We start from the raw sequence: 21,618 nt of genomic DNA, 5'->3' as shown, positions 1-21,618 counted from the left end.
TGGGGCCTGGGGTGCCAGCCACCGAGCACGGAGCCCAGCGCACAGCGTGGCTCAGAAGCCCTAGGTCCCTTCCTGCCGGCCCCACCCAGGCCACCAGCTCTGCTCTGGGGACCGTATCGCCCCTCATGGCTCAGCCCGAACGCCACCTTCTCTGCTCCCCGCTGCCTCTAGCTGCCTGCAGCCTTGTCGTCATCCGTCTCCGGTGGCCAGATCCCAGCTCCCCAGCCCTGAGGTCACTCCCACCACACATCGCGTCCCACCCAGGCCGTGAGCATCTGCAGGACGGAAACCCAGACGGTCCCTCATTGGGTCAGGAAGGAAACACCTGCTTACAAACTCTCACGTCCCCACTCAGGAGCTCCCCGGTGAGGGCGAGGGCCCCCTCTGTCTAGCTCACCACCTCCAACCACGCCGGGCACACGGTAGGGGCTGGAAGGGAGATGCTGAATTGGAAGAACATGGCAGGGCTGCGGGCAGCCAGGACCCCCGAGCCTTGCAAGTGGGACCTCCCCGGGGTGGGGAGGGGGGCGGGCAGTAGGCTGTGCTTCGAGCCAGGTGTATGTGCGAGCATTTGCACCACGGCACCGGCTTGAACTGCAACAGATCAAAAACGACGCAGACGTCCGTCGGAAGAGGACAGTAGAAACCACACGTGGAAAACAACGCAACTGTTGAAACACGAAGGTGAAACGTATGTTCTGATGCAGCACGGACACCAAGATAGAGTCGATGGAAAGGCCCCGGGGGCAGGACGGTACAGAGCGCCTCCCTCGGGACACAGATGTGCGCGTGCCCGGGCCACCGCTTACAGCATGCCAGCATCTCCAGAGGGATTCGTAAGAAATCCCTCCTTGGCACCTCGGGGCGCCTGGGGGGCTCAGCCAGTTAAGCGTCTGACTCTTTACGTCGGCTCAGGTCATGATCTCACGGTTTGTGGGTTCAAGCCCTGCTGGGCTCTGAGCTGACAGCTCACAGCCTGGTTGGGATTCTCTCTCCCTCCCTGTCTGCCCCTCCTCCGATCATCCCCCGCCTCAAAAATAAATAAACTTACAAAAAAAAAAAAAAGAAACTGGGACCTGTTGGCCCCTGGGGAAGGGAGAGGAAAAGGAAGAAGCTGGCCCTGTGCACACTTCTGCGCCTTCCAGATTTTGAAGAATGAAAATGTCTTACTTCTACCAAATGCATATGTTCAATAAAACGAGAGAATCACAGCACGATTGCAGAAAAAGGCAGCACCTGCCTTCTGGCAACTTCGACCCCAGGGTTACAGAAAGACAAGTAGGTCCACCCTGCTTCCTACCCGCCCCCCGACTGCACCCCAGGCCTTTGCACACGTGGCTGCCGCCTCCCTCCGGGGCTGACCCCTGCTCATCTCCAGGACCCGTCACAGTTGGCACTTCCTCCGGGAAGTCCTTGCTGACCCTTCGCTGCTTAAGCGGCTCTGTGCCCCCGGGCCCGGCGTTCGCCCCGCTGCACCCGGCCCATGCCAGAGGTCTTGGTCTGCCTGCACATCTGCCCGCCAGGGGCCTGAAGGATGGAAACCTGGAACGAGGCCCCTGTGACCCAGCTCCCGGCCCTTCACCCGCCCCAGCAGGTGCCCCAGGAAGTGTCTGCTGAGCAGAACCTCTTCCACTAGAGGAAAATGCCTCCCCGGAGGGCAGGACAATGAATCAGGCGGCCGGGAGAGACACGCACTAACATTCCCTGCAGCTTGGCCACGGGCCAGGCCAACACTCTCATCTGATTTGCTTAAGAGCCCGGGTGGGGCCCTTTTGCAGGAGTGGGGTGGGGGGAGTGCATTACCTCGCTCGGGCTCAGGGCTTCCGTTCTGCAGAGCCTGGACAGGCAGTCCCAAAGAAGGTCACCGTGGCTGCTTATTGACAGCCCTCTGACAAATTGTTTTCTGCCGCGGCAGCCGGGCTGGTCCATCTGGCCGCTCCCCGGAGGCCTCGGGTCACTCACAGCGCGGTTCCCGGTGTGGGGGGCGGCCTGACCCCAGCTTCTGCGTGCCGGGTTCCTGCCTGACCCCACTCTGCCGCCCCAGCTGGTGCAGCCTCCACCCCGGGGGCATCTGACCAGACTGGGCGCTGGCCACATCGGGCCCAGCGAGGGGGTGGCCCCTTCCCAGGGCTGGGGTCTATGGTGGAGGTGAAGAAAATGCCAGAGTCCTTCATCCGCCATCGCAAATGCACCACCGGGGAGTCACAGCCCCAAACAACGACCCGGCTTGAGGCGACAGGAAGTGCCAGCCCCAGGCCGGTTAATAAGTGGTTTCTGGCTTTGAAGATGATTTATTATGGAATCACCGTGTTATGCTACAAAGATTGCCTTGGCTTCCTTTAATGGATTTTCCCCAGTCGCCTCTCCGCCGAGGCCCAGGCTGTGAGAAGCGGGAGGCGAAGCGCTCACGTGACAGGCGGCAGGGCCCCCGAACCCGGGGAGAGTGTCCTGGAGATCAGGGGTGGCCTCGAGAGCATCCGGCCGGCTTAGCAGTGAGGTTCGGCTGGCTGTTGCCCGGCCTCACCTGGCTCATCCCTCCTCTTCCTCGTAGCCCCAGTGCCCAAAGCTGACGGCGTTGTCCCAAAATGAAGGTGGAGACAGCACCCAAAGAGAGGTCCCACGCCGACGTGAGGGACCAGCTGTATAGGACGCCACACGGCTGGCAATTCCGTGGCTGGCGTTGGTGGCCGGAATGGCTGTAGTTACAACAGTGTTTTCCCACATCGGGGGTTCCTTGAGCACCTGATGGGGACGCACGGTTGCCAGGAGGTCCTGGGGGATAAGGACCGACTGCATCTTCTTTGTTCCTGCTTCCCGGGACCTGGCCTCACATGGCAGTTAGCGCTGAACGCGCACTGAACAAACGGATGGGCGGGTCCGTTGGCAAATCAGCACACGGACAGGTGGATGGATGTGATGACCCATCACGCAGCCCCTTGGGTTCATCACGGTGGCGGCAGGTCAGTGTGTTGTCGCTGGCTCGATGGCCCCGCTTTTCTTACGAATCAATGGCTCCCCCGGGTTCCCTCAAAATAAATCCGTTGGTTTCTGTCACTGCCGTGTGGTCAGGCGTATAAGGTGTGAACGTTACGGGAGGCCAGGGGAAGGGTAGATGGGACCTCCCTGCACTTGCCAATATTCAAAGTTGAACTGCATTAAAGTACAATCTACACGTTTGCCTGCTGCCCCGGGAGCCCCAGGTCTCTGGTCCCGATACCTCCTTGGCCCGAAGTGACAAGACATTCCAGGGGGGAACAGAACCGGACAGGTAACTCTGACCTTTCCCTCAACCCTTCACCAGTCCCTTTCCAGAGACAGAGATGGTGTCTCTGATTGGTGAGCCCGGGGACAGGATCTGGGCATAAGTGGTGCAAGACCCCTTGATTCTTTTGTTGGGCGGCTTGCTCTCAGGATAGATGCATTTTCTTCACTCCTGAGTCCTACACCCAGGTCAGGGCATAAGTCCTATTCTCAGGGAGAAAGAGAGGGGTGCAGGATGGGATGAGGCAGGAACCCCTCGTAGCTGGCTGGGCCAGGGGCTGCTTTGCACACGTCTTTAATGACACGCACAAAGTTCAGTTCCATGCCTCGGGGCCTTTGCACGTGCTGTTCCCTTTGACTGCAACACCCTTCCCTACCTCACCTGTGTGTTGAACACTTCAGTGGGCCCAGGGGCTCTGCTCAGTCATCCCCTCCTGAATGACCTCCATTTTCCGAGGCTGGGCAGAAAGGGCCCTTACCTTCATCTCACCACGCTTCACGGCACTCTTAATGAGCTACACGGTGCGTGGTTCATACGTGTGTCTCCCATTGCCCCGTGAGCAAACTGAGGCAGGGACCAGAGTTGGCTCACCTCCCTCCCCCTCACATTATACTTCCTGGCATTCGTTGGATGTCAACAAATGTTGGTTGAACAAATGGGCCTTATTAGAAAGTTCTGATGGGTTTTAATGCCTTAACATGTAAAATATATAATTACTTAAATCAAGCATTTCATCTAGTAGACAAAGCTCTTTTCACACATGGGGAGGGGCCCCAAGGGCAGGAAAATAACAACACAGGTCTCTGTGGCTATCAATGTTAGGAGCTGATAGACCAGTTCAGGGGTTCCCAACCCCGGCTCTGTTGACATCTGGGCTGGATTACCTGTGTTGTAGGACACTGCCTTGTGCATCATGGGATATTTAACAGCATCCCTGGCGTCTACCCACTAGATGCCGGGAGCGGCTTCCGAGTTAGGACCATAGAAAATGTCTCCGGACGTTGCCAATTTTTTCCCTGTTCGGGAAAAATCATGCCCAGTTGAGAACCACCGGACCGGTCATTCAATAGGTTTTGGTACGGTAAATATTCCCTTTGCTGCCTTGACAAAGCTCTCGGAATGTGTCGGGCACAGTCGAGTATTTCTCCCAAGCTCCGACGAGCAGCACAGACCCCCGAGCCAGAGGCAAAACCACTTGCTACCGAATGAGGGCTTTGATTGCTACCAATTCCTTAAAGCCGTGTCTGAAGGCTCGGCTTCAAATATTTATGGAGTCTATGAAATGGCCCCGGAGCGTGAGAGCTTCTATTAAATTTATAACTCCAGCAGTGATTGATGGACCTGGGCATTGCCGCGAATGCTTCGTGTGAGCTCTTTGTGGAAAGCCAGGATCCTCGCAGGACTCAGGAGCTCAGAGGGCGGTGGGGGGTCATCGGCTCGGAGGACGGGACAGGACAGCCCGCCTTCTCCCCGCGGGCGTCGCGCAGGGCACTCGGGCTCCACAGCGGCTGCAGCCGGACACGGACACGCTCCGGGACCAGGTGTTGGCCCTGAGGGCAGGGGAAGCTGGAGGCAAGAGCAGAATGAAATGGTCTCTGCCTCTCCAAGTTCGTAAAAGCCCCCTCATCCCACACTTATCCAGGGAAGAGACGGCAACAGGAAGGAACATTTACGGAGGCTTTGTGTGCCCGGCACGAGTGCTCCCCCTGCACCGCTCACGTCCTCCTATACAGCTCAACGAGGCACACGATGCCTTCACGGTGCGGCAGGGGCGGAACAGGGGCTGGGGGGTGGCCCTCACCAAGTCATCCAGCAGGTGTCTGCCAGGACAATCACTGATGGTGTCCCCATAGAGCGGGGACGTTTCTTGTTTACAGGGACGAGAGATGGCGAGTGTCCCATCAAGCGGCAATCGATGTCGACTGGCTGCCGACCTCATGCCGGGCACCGCCCACGGCTCTTGCCACCGAGCTGGTTCACCTGTTTCCACTGAGCCCTCCCACCAGGCTGTCATCAGGCCTGCATGACCGATGGGGAAACAGGTGCCTGTTTCAGAGACCCTAAATAGCTCGCCTAAATCTATGCAGCTGCTGAACCCAAGCCCACCTGCCCTCAAAGCCCCACCCACTCTTTCTGGAGCTCCACCCCTACCTATCATACGCATGTCAGCCCTCCATGCCCAGCACCCACAGTTATCAAGCACCTTCCCCGCAAATGACGGAAGGAAGGATCCCCATGCTGGGCAGTGTCAGTCCTACTTATGTCTCTGCTCGGTCCTCTGGCAGAGGGCCTCAGCAGTCAGATGGGCAGAAGGGAGCAAACTTCTCCCATGCCCTCGGGAGGCCGTGACCAGTGGGTGGCGTGGCACACGCAGTGCCACTGATGGCTGAGAAAGAGGCACAGCCAGGAAGGAGAGGAAATGCCGGTCATCGGGCGCTGGCCCGTGTGCCCCGCCTGGACCGGCCCCTCCCCCAGGGTGCTCCCCACCCAGCGGCACAGGCAGGCCAAAAAACGTGCAGGTCCACTGCGGAATCAGTGCCGGAAGAGAGGCCCACGCACCCGTCAGTGGAGCACCCGGGAGGGGAGCACTGACCATACATTGAGGGGCAGGAAGGCCTCCTGGAGGAGGCGGTGTCTGAGCCAGACTTTCGAGAAGGAGCAGGATTCTGCTGTTAAAAGCTGAAGGTCATTGCATGTAGAGTAACGTGCAACCAGCAACTTAAGGAATCTGCACTTGTCAATGATAATAGTTTAAACCTCATGAAACCGCAGATTCTGTCGCGAGAAGGTAGTACAATGTCTCCTATGGTTCAGCCTATGGCAGCGAACATTTCTGGAGCTCCTATGATGTGCCGGATATCATGCTAAGCAATGTATACATATTGATTCATTCCGTCTTTAACCCAAAGAGGCAACTAGGATTATTACCTCATTGTACAGATGAAGAAACAGAGGCCCAGAGAGGTTAAGTGACTTGCCTATGGCCACACAGCCAACAGGAGGCAGAGTCAGGATTTGAGCCCAGGTTGCTCAACCCCTGGGCCTGCACCGTTCACCCCTACAGCCGGCTGTCACACACAGGACAGATGAAGGGTCTTCAGTGGGGCAGTGGCATGACCAGGCTGTGACACAGGGACAGACATTGCCTCCATCACCAAAGGTTTACCAGCCTTCTTGGGATATTTGTGTGTATTTCCAGGCCCTCCCTGCTTTCTTTCTTTTTTTCTCTAAGCTCGACCATAAAATAATAGAATTGTGACATGTGACAAATTTAGCTACTGCCCTTCAACAATGACCTCGTTTTGCTGCTAGGTCACTGATCCCCTAGTGTAGTTATTTAACAAACTCATTTTCACCACAGGAAGCCCTTCCCCTCGAGCCAGCCCGGATCTATGGCTCGCAATCTGTTGTCCCACAAGGCAATGGGCTCTCTGCTTCTTGACACCCTGCACAGCAGAGCAGGATGCAGCCTGCGTGGGGTGGGGGGGGGACCAGGTGCCCCGTGACCTTCTAGACAAAGAGCCCACCAGCCCCTCGCTCTGATTCTGCGTCCCACAGGCCCTTGAGAGGGCCCCCTGTGGGCCAGGTGCTCGCAAAGCAGGGGAACAAAAATGCCTGTACCGACATCCCACCATCTCGCTGCAGAGTCAGGCCAACATCCCGCGGATTTGTAACTGCGTCCAACAGAGGAAGCGTGTTTAATGGTGGCATTCGATGTGCGTGGCAATGACTCTGAAGAAAGCTAAAGAACAATCCGGAAACTTGGAGCACCTTCTGGTTCATTCATTCATTCATTCATTCAGTTTATGCTCTGCCCGTTTCCTCAAGTTTCTGGCCAGCACCACCTAGCGCACGCCCTCGTGGGGTTTTTCTCACCCTGAACTCCAGGCTGGGCCGTGCAGGGGGCAGGAGAGACTGTTCCCATCCCTCCCGTGAAGGCTTCTCACCGTCTGGCCACTTAGTGGCCGCAGCCCCAGCTCCAGAGCCAGGCTGCCTGGGTGGGACCCCAGCTCTGCTGCCTATGAACTGCGTGACCCAGGGTCGGCTATATACCTCCTCTGCACCTTGTCTTTTCTCACAGGTAAAGGGGGCAAATTCTGACACCTATTTTGTAAGCCCCTCGTGAGGACTGAAAGAGCCAGTGCATTGCACACGGCGAGCAGGCATTCAGGAAGGGGGCGGGGGGCTTCTTTCCCACTGTTACTCTCATCATCATCATCACTGGGGGGCACCTGGGTGGCTCAGTTGGTTAAACATCCGACTTCAGCTCAGGTCATGATCTCACGGTTCATGGGTTCGAGCCCCATGTCGGGCTGTGTGCTGACAGCTCGGAGCCTGGAGCCTGCTTCGGATTCTGTGTCTCCCTCTCTCTCTCTGTCCCTCCCCTGCTTACACACACACTCTCTCTCTGTGTGTCCTTCAAAAATGAATAAATAAATAAACAAAACATTAAAAAATTTTTAACATCATCACTGGGATCTCTAAGACCCCTCTCTACACCTTCTTACTTCCTGCCACGGCCACGTTTAACTGCCCGCAATGCCCCTGACACCTGAGGAGCATTGACCCCTCTGTCTTTGCTGGTACTGTTTCCTTTTTCTAGAATGCCTTCTATTGCTTGGGATAATCCAGGCCAAAGGTCAAAAGTCAGTGGAAATTTTCCTAGGAAAAGACCAAAGCTGGGAAAAAAAACAAAAAAACAAAAAAAAGTACTCATTCTTAGGTAATAAACCTGTAGACGAGTAATTTAAAATTAAAGTCACCAGTCAGGGGAAAAAATGTTTAAGAAGGTCACCAATAGGGGCGCCTGGGTGGCTCAATTGGTTAAGCATCCAACGTTTGATTTCGGCTCAGGTCATGATCTCACAATTCGAGAGATTGAGCCCCGCATCAGCTCTGTGCTGACAGTGTGGAGCCTGTTTGGGATTCTCTCTCTCTGCCCCTCCCCCCACTTGCTTTCTCTCTCTCTCTCTCTCTCTTTCTCTCTCTTTCAAAAATAAATAAATGAAATTTTAAAAATAAATGAAGGCCAGTAACAATAGCTGTCATTTATTGACCACCTCTCATGTACCAAGCAGTATAGCAAGCATGTTATGTGTGTGCTTTCACTGAACTGCCCTAACAATTCTAAGAGGTAAATACTGTCTCCATTTTTTAGATAAAAAAATTAATGTAATCATGGAGGCAGGAGAGATGCCACGCGAATGACAGGTGGAAGGAAATCACCAATAGGCTGAGATGAAATGCTAAGAATAAGATCAGATTCCTCCTGAGTAATGGCGACTTTCTTTTTCTCCTGAGCATCTCTCTTGTTCACATACTTATTCAGCCCTGTTTACCTGATTTTGTGATCATACTAGCAGTTGGAAGTATCATCCCCATGTTACAGACGAGGAAGCAGAGACACAGACATAGTAAGTCCTCTGCCCAACATCACGCTGAATTACAGTTGCGATTTGAACTCAAGCCCGTCAGACTTCACATCTCATCAGTAAAATATGTTCTCTCTGAGAAAAGAGGGGGCTGCTGTGGCTCCACTTGGTTAGGACATTTTGGACTGAACCTCTGGTAAATACTAGAAAAGCTGGACAGAACAGAGCACACCTTCTATTTAAACCATCTGAGAGCTACGGAGATGGGCAGGATCTGAGGGACTAAAGCTGAAAACAGGAGAGAAGCCGGGAGTCACTGGCATGGCCGTGGAGGCCATACTTCCCTCCAGGTGAGAGCCTACGGTAACAGTGGCAGTTGTGATGCAGAAGGCTAAGCGAGGCTTTTCCCAGCTAATGGGACTGACAAGGGCCATGGGCAAAAGATGCTGGTAAACACTACAGTCTTCTGGTCAGGACGCCAAAGGCTATGCCCAAGGAGTGAGAGTGAACGGGAAGGAAAACAGAACTCGTAAGTACTGAAACCATCTCTGAACCAGGTTATGATGTGAGGAATGGCCTGAGCCCTGCCTAGCCACCTGTCACAAGCAAAAGGAAGCGCGCTCTGGATGAAGACAATACACTATGAGGCAGAACCCCAAATTATACCTTTAGGTTTTGACACATGATGTCTAGCACTCAGGGAAAAATAACCAGACACCGAACACATGACTTGACCAAAACCACAAATTAAATGGTAGATAATAGATAGAGACTAGGAAGGGAAACCAAGGGGTTTCTGTGGTGCTGGTCGTTTTTCTAGTTCTCAACCTGGTGATGGCTTTTGGGGTGTCACTCCATGATAATTCATTGATCTGTACACTTACAATTTGTGCCGTTTTCCATATGTGTGTTACAGTCTTGATAAAAACAAAAGTTTATCGAAGAAATTAGATGACTGATGTCCTCTCACCTTTGGTGAATCCGGTCTAGCCGTGTTCTGTGCTGGCCACTCAGCCTCGGGAACAGGCCAGGACTCTGAATGCAAAGGTCTTTGGATGATGACACTGTCTGTTTTGGGCTTCGGGAGGTATTTCTGAGCTAGAAAAGAGTATTTTCAGTCAAGCCTCAGACCAGAAATCTACTCTAAAAATCACAAGTCTCTGAGCCTTGGAATAAGCTTTTCCATTCTCTTTCATTCCCAGATCCCCACGTACCCATGACAGAGGCCCTCTCGGATGCCCACAAACCCTTGAGTGCCTTATCCACACCCTTCTGATGGTCCCGTCATGGCTGTGGGTATCCTAGAAAACTACCTGCCCTCATCAGCTTTCTTTCCTTGGATGTCAGCTCGTTCAACACAGGGACCACCACCTCTGCAAGCTGACCCATTTTTTTTTTAATTTTTTTTTAATGTTTATTTATTTTTGAGACAGAGAGAGACAGAGCATGAACGGGGGAGGGGCAGAGAGAGAGGGAGACACAGAATCGGAAGCAGGCTCCAGGCTCTGAGCCATCAGCCCAGAGCCCGACGCGGGGCTCAAACTCACGGACCGCGAGATCGTGACCTGAGCTGAAGTCGGACGCTTAACCAACTGAGCCACCCAGGGGCCCCAAGCTGACCCACTTTTGTAAACTCTGAGATACACCCCCTGGGTCTGGTACTCAGTAGCCTTCTGGAAATCTTTAAGGAACAAGTAACTCAATCAATCGAGCCCATTTCTGAGGACGCTGAGGCCACAGAAGGAAAGACACTTGCACAAATTAGTGGCAGATGAAGGGCCAAGTGGAATTCATGCCCTTCCAACTGTGAAAACAGATGCCAACTCAGACTGCTAGGAGGACACGACAGTACAGGGGGCAGGCCCATCCTGACCGGACAAAGACCGAGAAAAGATCTCTCTTTTTGGGTCAGTCAGTAAGACACTCCTGAGAAAGGTCATATTATCCTCCTTTAAAAGATAAGATTCTGGGGCTCAGAGAGGCTAATTAACTCATCCAAGATTACACAGCTGGCAAGCACAAGATCCTGTGATAAGAGTTGCCAGATAAGCAGATCTCAAGAGCAACCCACTCACCTGCAGGCAATGCCATCTGTGCTTCCTCTGTGTTTCTTTTTTTTAAAGTTTATTTATTTATTTTGAGAGAGATAGAAAGTGAGCTGGGGAGGGGCAGAGAGAAAGGGACACGGAGAGCCCCAAGCAGGCTCCACGCTGTCAGCATGGAGCCCGATGTAGGGCTTGAACTCAAGAACCGGGAGGTCATGACCTAAGCCAATGATCACGGCTTAACTGGCTGAGCCACCCCGGCCGGCACCCCACTTTCTCCACGTTTCTGCTGAGCATCCGACGTGAGCAGAATGCTGAACGAATCCCTTCCCCCATGCTGGCAGCATGCTGCACTTAACCAGGGCAATCCTATCTGCCCAGGTAGCATCTGAGTTTCCTTTTTAGGAATAAACACAACAGGGGCACCTGGGTGGCTCAGTCGGTTAAGCGTCGGTTAAGTCGGTTAAGCTTCGGCTCCGGTCACGATCTCACGGTTGGTGGGATCGAGCCCTGCGTCGGGCACTGCACTGACAGCTCGGAGCCTGGAGCCTGCTTCGGATTCTGTGTTTCCTCCTCTCTCTGCCCCTCCCCCGCTCACACTCTGTCTCTCTCAAAAATAAACATTAAAACAAATTTAAAAATAATCATATTAAACAGAACAAAAGCAATCATCCGCTACCATGTTTCTACATAACCGCTGTGAGAATCTGAGTTTATCCGCCCGCTTAAGTTGCTACTCATACAGACGATGTGCTTACATAGCCCTATCCCTGTAATCATCCAGTGCATTCCATTCCCCATCTCAGATATGATATTCTCCTAAATTTTTATTTTTTTTATTTTATTTATTTATTTTTAACATTTATTTTATTTTTGAGACAGAGAGAGACAGAGCATGAATGGGGGAGGGTCAGAGAGAGGGAGACACAGAATCTGAAACAGGCTCCAGGCTCTGAGCCGTCAGCCCACAGCCCGACGCGGGGCTCGAACTCACGGACCGTGAGATCATGACCTGAGCCGAAGTCGGCCGCTTAACCGACTGAGCCACCCAGGCACCCCTGTCCTAAATTTTTAAAAGACAGGGCTCATCGACAATGCTGGAGGGCCCCCGCCCCACAGAGCTTTTCATTATCAGAAACGCCAGGGCATGAATACACCTGTCCACTGAGTTTTTCCACACAGAGAATTATTTCCTTAGGATGAGCTTCCAGGAGCGAAACCACAGGGCTGAGGACACCGGCCACTTCTGTGGAGTGTTTCTCGTCCCGTGTTCTCCTTACACTGGGGAGCGGGAAGGCAGGGCCAAGTAGGGCGGGAGGGGGAGACGGCGGGGCTGGTTCCTCACAGTCTACACTTGACCCTGGCCCACCTGTCAGATGGTCCTGGCGTCTGAGCACACAGATAGCGCTAATTGAAAATCGCACTGACCTCTTACAGCTGCTGCCGTCTCAGACTCGACATCCAGGCGGTGGCTGGTCTGGAAGAAAAGACGAGTCAGCAGTTATTCCGCGTGATCCAGGAGAACAAGCCTCCCGCGGGTGGCTGCAACTGGGAGGAAGCAGGTCATGCACTGCACCCCCCCCCCCATCCCGCGCAAAGCACAGTCTCCGGTCAGAGCCACCCCTCCCCCCTCTGCCCGTGACCCTCGAAGGAGTCCAGAATCTGCTCTTAGGGAATACAGGTGCAGGGAAAGCCATTGCATTTTCTCTACTCAGATTAAATCTCCAAACGGAGACTGTGATTAATGTGTTGTAGAAACTGCTGTGAAAAGTGGGGGGAGAAAATGAGGGCGGCTGGACGGCAAAGTTTCCAGGAGAGATGTTCTTCCTCCACGGAGGTCCTGCCAGACCTTGCACCGGCCGATTGCTGAGCTGCCCCGGGGTCCCTGGTGCAGTGACCCAGGAATTCAGGTCGGGCTTGAACCGGACTCCCCACTGCGCCACCGTGTAGACCGGGTGCCTGTCCTCCTGGGTCCCACGACTGCGCAGGGTCTACAAAAGGGGGTGCAGCAAAGTTGGCTAGCTGGTGTGTCCCGACTGGTTTAACAAGAGCAGGGCTGGACCTTCAAGGCAGGTCAGATTCCAGACCAGCAGCCCAGACCTTGCCTTCTCTTGGGCGTTTCTGGCGGGGCAGGGGCCCGTGTGTCACTGTGATATCTTGCTTCCCCATCACTGTGTCCTCGAGGTAGTTACATCAGCTGGCCCCCTGCCTGAAGACCCCTGCCCTTTCTCTCTTTCTCTGGCGAACTTCTATGTATATGTCACAACCCAACTGAAATGTCCCCTCCGGTAGGAAGTCTTCCCTGATTTCACCCACCTGCTTCTCACATAGCCCCTCCGGGCTGTGCCGTGACAAGGGACTCTTTTGTCCCCTCGAAAATGGATTGACCAACCCAGCGACGGATACACAAGGGCACAGATTACGGCTTGACCATCTTGACCGGCCCCATTTACTGGAGCCTTCTGTATTAGGCACGCTGCCTCTTCTTCTGCTCACGGGGCGCTGCGCTCATATCCCCGGGGACACCGCGTGTCCTCCGGCACCATCACGGCTCGCAGCCCTGTGCCCGCCCACGTCCAGCTCTCCGGGGCCCAGACGGCCTTTGCTCCACCTTTCTGGCTACTACAACCCCTCTGTATCCCTCCAGGCCTGGTGTGTGTGCCGCCTCCTCCAGGAAGCATACTCCCCATCAAGTCCCTCTCTCCTCTCTCCACACATTGTCCCTCGCACCAGCCTCCCAGGGGGGCCCGTTCGATGCCGACTCCTTCACCACGAGAACGAGGTCTCATTGACCTTCGTGTCCAGAGTAGCCTCAGACCCATCCCACCGACGGCCAGGGGGCAGCCTGTGATCGGGGAGCCACAGATCCTCCTTCCCTTCCTGCCCCTCGTTCTTCCCACTGGCCTGGAGAGGCTCAGGGCCGGGCACCGCCACGCAGAATCCTGGCTCTGCCGCCTCCTTGGTCTCGGCCAAGTAAGACACCCCAGACCCTGAGCCGTGCCGCCTCCATCTGCAGAATGGAGGCACTCACGTGTTCCTGGCGGGGCTTGTCGGAACGCGAGGAGAGTGGATGTCTACGAAATGCTCCACACAGGGTAGCGGACTACCATTCGTCCTGTGGGCGCCGCTCCCCTCCCTCCCCCACGTAAACTTTTGGGGGCCATATTCTAAATTTCATAAAAGGCAAGAGCTAAAGGGAGAATCATTTCCTGGATCCTTGGAGGCCCAGGCCTGGGGGTCGCCGATTTAATGAATTAGGGGAGTTTAGGGCTCTGAGCCCTGCTGCTGCTTGTGAAGACGCGATTGCTTTTCTGGAAGGCGGTCTATAGATCTCGCTGACGATGCCCAGAGGAGAGCAAGGAGGTGGAGGAAAAGGAGAGCGCAGGGCAAGAGGAAGCAAAGGTAGCAGCCCCCTTGCTGGTCGCCTGCCCCCGCCCAGGGCTGCGGTGCAGACAGCTCCCCCGACCTCCGCCCGGGGACCCCGGTGCTCTCTGAGTGCCTGTACGTGACAGCTCGTGTGGCCATTTGACATGAGGTCTTACTGAAGCCTCACAGAGCCCGGTGGAGGGACCGCAGCCCCCTGGCCTAAGGGAACAGGCAGCTTAGGAAGGTGAGGGGGGAGCACCATGGTCACAGGCTGGCAATTCTTCGGGGTCTGGGGCGTGTCCGTCTGCCTGGTACAAACGTGCCGGGAGAAAATACAGTGACCCCCGAGTCCCGGAACTGCTGGGTGCCAGGCAGGCCCCACTCATCAAGTTCTCCAATGGGACCTGCCATTTGTTGAGCTGACAGCAGGCCAGACCCTGGGGTAGGTGGTTCAGGCTCAGGCAGGAGGGCGTGCCTGCACCCTAACCAGGGCCGTCTCCGGGGTGAGCCCTGGCACCCCCTCCCCAGCTCCCCCCCTCCCACCAAGGGCATCTGCCCCCAAGGAGGGGATGACACCTGAATAGAAACCACAAAGAAAGGTGTGCCTCATTCTTGGCTTGGGAATGTCAACAGCCTAGGTCCTGGCAGAAGCCGGGGAGAAAACAGGTGTCCTGGGCCTGGGGGTGGGGGACACTGCCCACTTAAGCCAAGCTTGAGGGGTGGGTGGAATTGAGACCCCCGCCCCCACCTCCCAGAGAGGTTTTCAGGAATCCAAAAAAGGGAAGGAACCTGCCTTCCCCTTGCTCCCACCTCCAGGTACAGGCAGGGAGGTGGCGAGACCCCCGTGTTGCCCGCTGAAAGATGGTGGGGAAGCTGGCCGAGCTGGCCTCAGGGAAATGCCCCACTTTAGAACCAGTGCCTGAGCTGAGCTGGAGGAAAGACACCGGGGCACGTGCAAGGCCAGACATGCCAAGGGCCAGCACAGCACCCCTATGTGATGGTATTCAGAGGGCGCCTTTGGGAGGTGATCAGGGCCTAAGGAGGGAGCCCTCGGGATGGGATTAGCGCCCTTGTAACCAGAGACATGTGGGGACACAGCGAGAAGGCAGCCGTCTGCAACCAGCAGACTACTTGGAGCCTCAGTGGCCTCCGTAAAAACGCAGGCTTTGGGAGGAGGAAATGAGCGAATGGAAAACGCTGGCATGCGGGAGGGCTGAGTCTCGGCCAGCATCCCCACGGCTAGTGGATAAAGGACGGGCCTGTCTGGTGGGGCCCGTCCGGTTGGGCCCCACCCCAGCCCCCAGCCCCGTCCTCCGTCAGACCCTTGCATTTAGTGGGAGCCTCTTCCCGAAGCCAGGCGCCAGACCACCTGAGCCTCCAGGGTCCAGGCCCTCCCGGGATGCTTCCGGGAGCACGGCTGGGCCTCAGTGCTCCCTCTGCCCTGGCACATCCCACCCCGAGCCCACCCGTGTCTCCCCAGCCAGCTGGGCAGCGCCCCCAGGCTGCAAGCCAGAGCCCAAAGCCTCCACGGGGAATCTGTGTTCTCTGAATGAGAGGCAGCGCCCGTCAAACCCACCCCTGCCCGGCCGCCAGCAACGCTCTGCCCTGCCGCCTGGCCCTCGGTCCTCACAGCCCAAGTCACTGGCTGTTGAAAGAGAGAAGCTGCTGTGTGCACAGCCCCCCCGCCCCGCCCAGGCTGCAGCCGGGTCTCACCCCTACACCTGCTGGGTCCGCCTTCCCAGAGCATGGGGACCTGCTCCACCACCACCACCGGTGTCCCCAATCACGAGGAACACAGCCTAAGTGACCTCCCACCCGGCCAGTCTCCCACCACTGCTCCACGAAGCACCCGGGCCCTGCAGCCAGCCCGGAACACCCTTGGTTTCTTAAACACATCACGGCCTTGTAGCCGCACTCGGAGGGCCAGCCTTCCGGAAACAAGAGGGACCGAGTCCTTGAGGGCCTGGGACGTGCCAGACCCCGCGCCGCCCATATTCCCAACGGTGCATGCGCACGCACCCTACCCCCCTCCCGCAGGGGTTGTGACGGCACTGGCTGGGTGCGGGGGCCCCCTGTCAACGTCAAAGCCCAGCTCAGCTCAGGCACACGGCCTCTTGCAGAGAAGGCCGAGCTGGAGAGCCACTTGTAGACGTGTGTCTCTGGGCAGGACTTGAGACCCCTGAGCCTCAGGCTTCTCAGCTGGAGAAGGGACCATGACAGCACCTTGCCTGTGGGAGGACCTCCCGAGTCAGCTCCATGAAGCACTTGGGACAGCGTCCGAGCGCTGTAAGGGGTACGTGGAAGTGTCCCCTCCTAAGGCCATAGAGCTAGACAGTGGCCACCCTCTTGACAGCTGCCCACACACAGACCAGCTTCCCACCAAGTGGGACCACACCCCCCCCCCCCCCCCATACAGGGCACTTCACAAACGAGCTGTCTTCATGTCAACTCTGCCCAGTAGGCGGTCCTGTTCCCATTTTACAGACTGGAAAACTGAGGCTCAGAACAAGTATGATTCTTGCCCAGAGACACACACATAGTCAGTCAGTCTCTGCCCCAGTCCCGTTTTCGCTTCCTTCATGACCCTCACCACGACTCACGATTATCTACTCCTCCGCTGTCGGCAGGTTTGCTCTGAGAAATGATTCACCGTTTCTCCCCCTCAGCGCTCGACACTTGAGGTCACGGTAGGGGGCAGCGGCACAGCCAGGATTTTGTGGTTTGCACAGGGAGTCGTGAGGCGTCCCCCCGATCGTGCAAATAGGGGTGTTCTTGGAGAGCGGAATTGTAAAGGAATGCAAAAGGAGGCAGGGCAGAGTCCAAGTCCTTAAAAGAAGGGAGTAGAAGCTTATGTAACTGGCCATTGCTTTCAACAGGTCTCGGGGAAGACACCCCGGGAGGCAAGTCCGGCCCCGGGAGCACATCCTTACAGGAAATGAATGAATCAGGCTGATAACACCATTCATTCTCCCTGCTTTCATTCCAGCCTCCAAAATGACCTGGTTATAAATGTTTAGTGACTAACAGACGAACGAAGGAATGAATGAATGAACTTGATTTCCTGACAATTCCACTATACGGGGGGAGAATATGTGGACAAGTTTCCATCCATCCCTCCAAAACTTCAGCCTGCACATGGTTCTAGCTCTCATGGGAAACTGATACATTAGTGTTAAGGTTTGTACATCAGTCTCTGTGAATTTGGTCATTATGAGTCAGCCCAGCCAATCCCGGTGAACATTTCAGTTCTAGTTTCAGAGCAGCCCCTGGGAGGTGGGGCTCTCACTGCTATGATGCCTTCTCAGCAGGGGGCCAGCTGGCCCTCCCGGGTGACTGCAGCCCACACCCCGGAACTCGGCTTTCTGTCCTGCCTCCGTCAACACAGAGACTGTGCAAAGCTTCTCAACAACATGCTAACTTCCTTCCTCAGCCCTATCCTGGCTCTCAAGAGGTTTGAACCACTCGGGCAGAGAGATGAGCACCGGACTGAGAGCCTGGGACTCCGGATTCAAACTCTGGCTCTGAACTCAACTGTCACGCAGCCCTGAGCAGATCCCTGGGCCTCCCGGTCTCCATCTCCCGGGCTGGTTGGTGGCTGGGACCAGGGGGCCTCTGATGACTATGGGGGAAAGGAAGGGACAGAGAAGGCCGGGCTTGCAGAGCTGGGCTGGGAAGGGCCGAGCTGCTGATCAGGAGCATGGGGAGCAGGGCCGGCTGTGTCTACAGCAGGAACTGCATTTCGCCCTCACACCATCAGGAGCCGCGCTCGGCGGGGACGTTGTCGGCCGGTCCCCAGGAATGAAGCTGCCCGCGTGCGCACACGCGCGTGTGTGTGGAGGGTGGGCTCAGTGAGCACCCACCATACCCTGCACACAAATGCCGGGACGCTGCTATTCAGAGCTGGGCACGGATCCAGGAGCCCCTCCCCAGACCTGGGTCAGAGCCGGCATCCAGACCGTCCACACTACCTGAGGGCTGTGTGACCTCGAGTGAGCCTCCCAACTTCTCTGGGCCTCAGTTTCCTTTTTGGTTGACTATTAGGAGAGGAGACCCTCATTCATCCAGTTCATTATTTCATTCATTCAACCAGTCTCCCCCGGGCGGCTTCTCTGTGCCAGGCACTAGGGAGACACAGATGGTTACGGAGCCTCTCTGGCCCCATCAGAGAGGTGCTGACAAAGCTCCCACGACAGCAGGGCAAAATCCCTCCCACGTGCCATGTCATGAACATCCACGTGCCATGGAGGACAGAGGAGGTGGCTGACTCTGTGGTGCATGGGAATCAGGGAAGCCTCCCTGGGCAAGGTCACACTTGAACTGTGCCTTGAAGGATGGTTGGGAGGCTGCGGGACAGGCAAGGATGCTGCCAGAGGACGCGGTGGGTGCTAAGGCCCTGAGGCACACGTGCAAGAACCCTCTGGTGAAGTAAGTGTCGCGGGGCTTGTAGGACTGTGGCTGTGTGTGTCTGTCTCCTGCATGTGCTGTGAGCACTTTAAGGGTAAGGATGCCCAGCTCGCCGTCCTGCACCAGCCAGGAGCGCAGGGGCCGGCCCAGAGCAAGAGTCCTGGGCGTGTTCTGGGTGGGCTCAGTGGACAGAGGGAGGGAGGGACGGTTCGGGTCAGGCAGGTGGACAGGCAGGCCGTGTGCCCTCAGCTCCCGGAGGAAGAGTGTCAGCAGGTCTGTGAAGACTACCTCTGGGAGCGCCGGAGCCAGGAAGGCGGCCGCGTACTCGGCCAGTGCCACGTCATCCACCATGCCCCGCGCCGTCTCGGAGAGCAGGTGATCCTCGGCCCCGCGTCGGTGCAGCTCCCGCAGCAGGTGCGTGATGAGGCGGTTCCTCTCCCGGCACTTCTGGACCAGAGAAGCCAGCTTGGCCTGCAGGGGTGGGAGCAGAGGTGCTCCAGGCGGGTCCGTGGAGGCAGGGCACCCTTGGGGGCTGGGCAGCTGGGCTGGGCTCTGGGCCCTGCGCTGTATCCACCTGTGCCGCCTTAGCTGGGCCCCCTCCCTGCGCCCCGAAGCCAGAACACCTTTGAAAAGTAGCCATACAGCCACACACCCTCAGGGGCTCCCCACTGCCCTCTGGGTGGGGTCCAGGCTCAGAGCGTCTCTGTGACCAAGCTCCTCTCTACACCTTGACTTGCTCATCTGTACAATGGTCATTGTTAAGGGCAAAGGGGTTGCTGTCCCTCTGTGCCCGGCTCCAGGCTTCCTTCTATCCCAGCAACTAACGTTCATATCTGTGGGTCTGTCTCCCACGTAGCCCAGGAGCTCCTCAAGGTCAAAGCTGACATTCCCCTAGATCCCTGCACCATCACTGTGCCATTGCTGGGCACACTATGGCCCCTGGGAGGGATCTGCTGCATGAATGGTGCGAGAGGGGACCCTCTTGCCATGAAATGACCTCCCACATCTGGGCATGTCTGGAGGGGGTGACAGATAGACCCTCCTCATTCGAGGGTGGCCCTGGGCAAGTCCCTTCCCTCCTGATGTGCCCTCCTGCTCCATCGGAAGAGCAGGTGACCATCTATTCCTGCCAGGACTTCCGGCCCAGCCCAGCCCGGAGGCCCAGGAACATTCCCTAGGCAGTGATGCTTGGGCACCCAGTACCGGCTGGCAGGGCAGGAGGGTGGCCTGAGGTGGAGGCCGGGGCTCCCCGGGTCCCCTGGATCGCACCACCCCAAAACACCAGGGCCTCGTGCATTCGGCCAGCACGTGCCATAGCTTCAGAGGTCGGGACAGACGGGGACAGTCCCTCTGGGTCACGCTCTCAGGCAGGAAAGCAGGACACGGACAGGGAGGTGTGGCGGGGCCTCAGACACACGCAAAATATACTGGAAGAAAATTAATGAAAGCACTAGGTTCAAACGGGGATTTAGGGTGGTATTTGTCTCTCCCAGTTTTCTTTCCAGTTTTATTTCATAATAGACACGGACTACACCTAGAATGGGGAAGATACTAAGCTCGTTATTTTATCTTATTTTTTTTTTGGAAAGGGACATCGCGTATCGATCTCACAGACATCATTACCTTCAAAGGAGCCACGGCCGAATTTGCCTCGTGTTGCTTTCTCTGAAGTTCCTCAAGCTGAAAGAGAACCAACATGGTTGATAACGCCCAGCCCCCGTTGACACAGCCTGAGCCTCCCCAGGGGAGCTGGGCTCAGAGAGGTTGGCTCTGGTCCCCTCTCTTCCCACAGTGGTGGGGGGGGGGGTGGTTCTCAGTGGGGAGCGGGGGCCTTGCCCGTCACCTGCCCGGTGAGATCTGGGCGGGGAAGGATGCTCTGAGCGCTACGAATGAGCTCTGCCAGATTGCAGGTGCCCGGCCAGCTCTGTTCCCTCTTCCTTCCAGAAGGAAGCCTTCCCGGATTCCCCATGAAGCGATTTTTTTTTGGTGCTGTGTTAACCTCTGGGAATCCGAGCCAGACACCCTGGGTCCTAATCCTGGCTCAGCCACTCACTAGCACTGTGACCTTGTGCAAATCACCTCTCTTTCTGCCTCGGTCTTCTTGTCTGTAGAGTGGGGGTCCTATCAGAGCCCACCCAATTAGTGAGGATTGCAGCGAGGAGTCCGTGAATTGTCCCCTGTGAAGTGCTTAGAACATCCAGTTAGCACTCACTGAAGGTAAACCGTTATTATGAACTGGCAGAGGCACCAGGCACGGGAGGAAAGCCACCTCGGACCCTCCAGCCTCGCCCTGCACGCAGCTGAATACCAGCGGGTGACTCCCATCGATGCTTTGTGGGGTGGAGCTGTCCAGCCGCGTCCCGTCCGAACTGCTGACCCACCAAATCGTAAGACAGAACAAGAGGGCTGCTGTGTCAGGCCTTCTGCCTCACCCTATCGTTCCCTCTGTAGTCGGCACAAAGAAAGCTACACAAATAAAAGTCCTTTTTCCTCTTCCCGACCTCCTCTGACCTCTAACGCTGTTCTCGGCCTTCCATACCCGCCCTCACAATGCCTACACATACGAAACTGTGCTATTCAAATGTCTTACATCTTGGATTGCCGTTTGATCATCGTGTTATCTTGGGCCACCTGGGCGGCCCCATCACTTAAGCGTCTGACTCTTGATTTCAGCTCGGGTCATGATCTCACGGTTCATGAGATCGAGCCCCAAGTTGGGCTCTGTGCTGACAGCACGGAGCCTGCTTGGGATTCTCTCTCTCTCTCTCTCTCTCTCTCTGCCCCTCCCCAACTCCTGTGCTCTCTCTCTCTCTCATAATAAATAAATAAACATTAAAATAAAATAAAATAAAATAAAATCATGGCATTATTTCTATGTCATTTCATACAAACGGACCATGTTCTTTTAAAATCTTGCATATTATTTCATCACGAGGCTGAAACATAATCTATTTAACCGAGTCTTTGTGAAAGTTTATATTGTTTCTTTGTTTCACAGACAGGCTTCAATGAACATTTCTATATAGCTACTTTTTTGGCATACACCTTCCTGAATGTAATCAAAGTGTAAAATGCCAGCTCCAAGCCTACTGTGTTGCATTCAAAAGGCACTCAATAATATTTGCAGGCTTGGATTCAACCATCTCTCGGCTTCCGCTTAGGAAATAGC

General features: G+C 55.8%; 1 protein-coding gene across 3 annotated transcripts in view; it reads right to left on the bottom strand.

Moving 5' to 3' along the window:
- The window catches only part of LOC132692732 (janus kinase and microtubule-interacting protein 1), a 249,392-nt gene that overhangs the window by 57,075 nt on the left and 170,699 nt on the right, over positions 1–21,618 (bottom strand). For 2 of the 3 annotated variants that reach the window (XM_060655463.3, XM_060655464.3), the window contains exons 9-13: positions 20,073–20,129; positions 18,738–18,920; positions 12,108–12,156; positions 9,605–9,732; positions 1,804–4,828 (exon numbers count right to left, since the gene is read on the bottom strand). In XM_060655463.3, the coding sequence (XP_060511446.3) occupies positions 4,577–4,828; positions 9,605–9,732; positions 12,108–12,156; positions 18,738–18,920; positions 20,073–20,129 (669 nt within the window). In that variant the 3' untranslated portion in view covers positions 1,804–4,576. The remainder of the gene's footprint in view (positions 1–1,803; positions 4,829–9,604; positions 9,733–12,107; positions 12,157–18,737; positions 18,921–20,072; positions 20,130–21,618) is intronic. The other variant, XM_060655465.3, reaches the window with a different exon arrangement.

Source organism: Panthera onca, chromosome B1, assembly GCF_046562875.1.
Source record: "Panthera onca isolate mPanOnc1 chromosome B1, mPanOnc1 haplotype 2, whole genome shotgun sequence".
Taxonomy (NCBI): domain Eukaryota; kingdom Metazoa; phylum Chordata; class Mammalia; order Carnivora; family Felidae; genus Panthera; species Panthera onca.
Note: the sequence above shows the minus strand (reverse complement) of the source record. Positions and strands in the feature narration are given on the sequence as shown.